The sequence below is a fragment of the Danio rerio genome, chromosome 16, assembly GCF_049306965.1.
Source record: "Danio rerio strain Tuebingen ecotype United States chromosome 16, GRCz12tu, whole genome shotgun sequence".
Taxonomy (NCBI): Eukaryota; Metazoa; Chordata; class Actinopteri; order Cypriniformes; family Danionidae; genus Danio; species Danio rerio.
Genome location: NC_133191.1, coordinates 59,735,001 through 59,737,500, shown reverse-complemented (window position 1 = coordinate 59,737,500; position 2,500 = coordinate 59,735,001). Strand labels below are relative to the sequence as shown.

Genomic DNA, 2,500 nt, shown 5'->3' with positions numbered 1-2,500 from the left:
GATAGAGTTTAACAGCAGAGGGCGCTCTAGACTAGAGTTTAACAGCAGAGGGCGCTCTAGGATAGAGTTTAACAGTAGATGGTGCTCTAGACTAGAGTTTAACAGCAGAGGGTGCTCTAGGCTACAGTTTAACAGCAGAGGGCACTCTAGGCTAGTGTTTAACAGTAGAAGGTGCTCTAGGCTAGTTTACTCACGTAAGCTGCCGTGTGTGTCCTCCAGGGGGCAGAATATGCGGATCACACTGGTGTTGACGTAGACCAGCGGCAGGCTGCTGGAAGACAGTGCGTGTCCTCTCATTGGCTGAGCAGAGATGCGCTCGCGGGTGGGTGGGCGCAGTGATGGGGGCAGGTGGAAGACGCGTGCCACTGCCGCCAGCAGAGGGCAGGACAGCACCAGGTCGAAGGGCTGGGCCGTCAGCAGGATCTCATGCAGGTGCTGTGGTGAAGCGTCGCTCGTGTCCTCGCTCAACCTGGGGGTCGCCGCCATGCGCTCCTGTCGTGCCGTCAGCTTGTGCCGCACGTTCCGCGTCACTGCCTGCGTGTAGGTCACCGACAGGAAGCCGTGCTGCTGGTGCGAGACGTCCAGAGCCTTCGCTGCCGCCTGCCGGACCACCACAGGCCAGAGGTCAGTTGCAGTTTACACTTCAGACACACACACAATCACAGAAACTGGAAGCGGCATGAGAACGGCGAGAGCAGAATGACGAACATGGCGACTGCACCGCCGCCAGCAACACCGCCCGCTCCGCAGACTATGAAGGACCAACTAGAAACAGATTTAAGGCTGGATTCTGATTGGCTGATGAACATTTCAGGGGGCTTCGCTCTGATGTCTGACTGCTGTAGCCGTGGAATCATTCGGCGAAGTGCTTTGGAACCGCTCTAAACCTGCCGGAACTACTTTAGCTGTGCCTTTATCTGACAATAACCAAACACCTGAGAGTGAGCATCAGCCAATCAGAGTCCAGCGTTCAGCAGAGCTGCGGAGTTAAAGATTACAGCAGAGTCTCCGGCGGCACTGCAGTCGCTCTGCAGGAGAATCAAGAAGCAGTGTGTGTGTGTGTGTGTGTGCGTGTGTGTGTGTGTGCGTGAAGGTCTTACAGGGGGAAAGAAGCTGAAAGCGCTGTGCGGCTCCTGTCTGCCGAGCGGCCGCAGCAGAACCGTGCGTCTGTTTAGCTTTTCAGTGCAAGAGAGGACGACCGCAGCCTCTTCAGCACTGCACACACACACACACACACACACACACACACACACACACACAGAGGAAACAACACAAACAGAAGAAGATCAGTCCAGAGCTCTGATTGGCTGCTGCTTGATTGGAAGCTGCTGAAAAGGATTCTGGGAGCAGAGAGAAGCAAAATCACCACAGGATTGAACACGAGAGAACACACACTCCCCGACACACACACACACTCTCTGTCCAACATCAGAAGCCATCCCGCTGCAGCGCCTCACACACACAGCTCTGACCCAAACACTGCTGTGACAAACACACACACACATCTTCTGTTTAATCCACTTAAGTACAGTGAGACGTGGATAACACACACACACACTCCCTCAGAACGGCTCGCTGCACACACACACACACACACACACACACACACATCTATGTGTACATATTGAGTGTATTTCCGCCAGTCAGACATACTCTTGTGCTCATATACATGTACGACCACTGCAACAGTCTGCATTAGCGCGTGAGTGTGTGTGTGTGTATGTGTGTGTGTGAGTGTGTGCGTGAGTGTGTGTGCGTGTGTATGTGTGTGTGTGAGTGTGTGTGTGTGTGTGTGTGTCTGAGTGTGTGCGTGAGTGTGTGTGTGTATGTGTGTGTGTGTGTGTGTGTGTTTCCATCTCTAAAACGGTGATGTATTACAGAAGCTCCTCTTGTGTCCAGCATCAGCGCGTGCTCCTGTCTGCTCATTGCCTCCTGCAGGGCTGGACGCTCCTCTCCTCTGGACGCCTCGGGCTGGGCAGAGCTTGCGGAGACGCTGGAGGACGACTGGAGACCGCCGGTGGGCTCAGAGAGAGCGTCAGGAGGGAGCAGATCCTCAGTGCAGCGAGAGCTGTGCAGGTGCGAGGGTGAGGTGTGTGTGTGTGATTCTGACCAGAAGCAGAGAATCAGAGCACATCACAGCTGTCCTCAGGTGTCTACACTGGCTCCAGTTACAGTCAGAATAGAGTTTACAGTATTATTACTGCTCTATACATCACTGAATGGCCGAGGAGCTCAATACATTACAGATATGCTGACTGAACACACACCTGACAGATCACTCAGATCAGCAGGATCAGATACACTAGAAACTCCAAGAGTTCAGTCAGAGCAGCCAAAGCGGAGCAGCCTTCAGCCACTGGAGTCAGACTGTGCCAAGCACATGCCAGCTGACCTGGAGCTCTCCTGCACAAGGCTGCGTGTGTTTGGATCAGCAGTGGGTGCGTGCATGTGTGTGTGATGTGCACTCCTGATGTCAGACAGAGCTGCAGCGCGAGCAGTG

At 54.2% G+C, this 2,500-nt stretch overlaps 1 protein-coding gene across 9 annotated transcripts in view; it reads right to left on the bottom strand.

The window, feature by feature from the left end:
• Positions 1 to 2,500, bottom strand: part of vps13b (vacuolar protein sorting 13 homolog B) — an 87,987-nt gene that overhangs the window by 37,446 nt on the left and 48,041 nt on the right. For 4 of the 9 annotated variants that reach the window (XM_073925665.1, XM_073925664.1, XM_073925663.1 and 1 more), the window contains exons 28-29: positions 1,101 to 1,215; positions 195 to 600 (exon numbers count right to left, since the gene is read on the bottom strand). In XM_073925665.1, coding sequence (XP_073781766.1) covers positions 195 to 600; positions 1,101 to 1,215 — 521 coding nt within the window. Of the gene's footprint in view, positions 1 to 194; positions 601 to 1,099; positions 1,216 to 2,500 lie in introns of those variants that run through there. The other 5 variants (XR_012391852.1, XM_073925667.1, XM_073925666.1 and 2 more) reach the window with 2 other exon arrangements.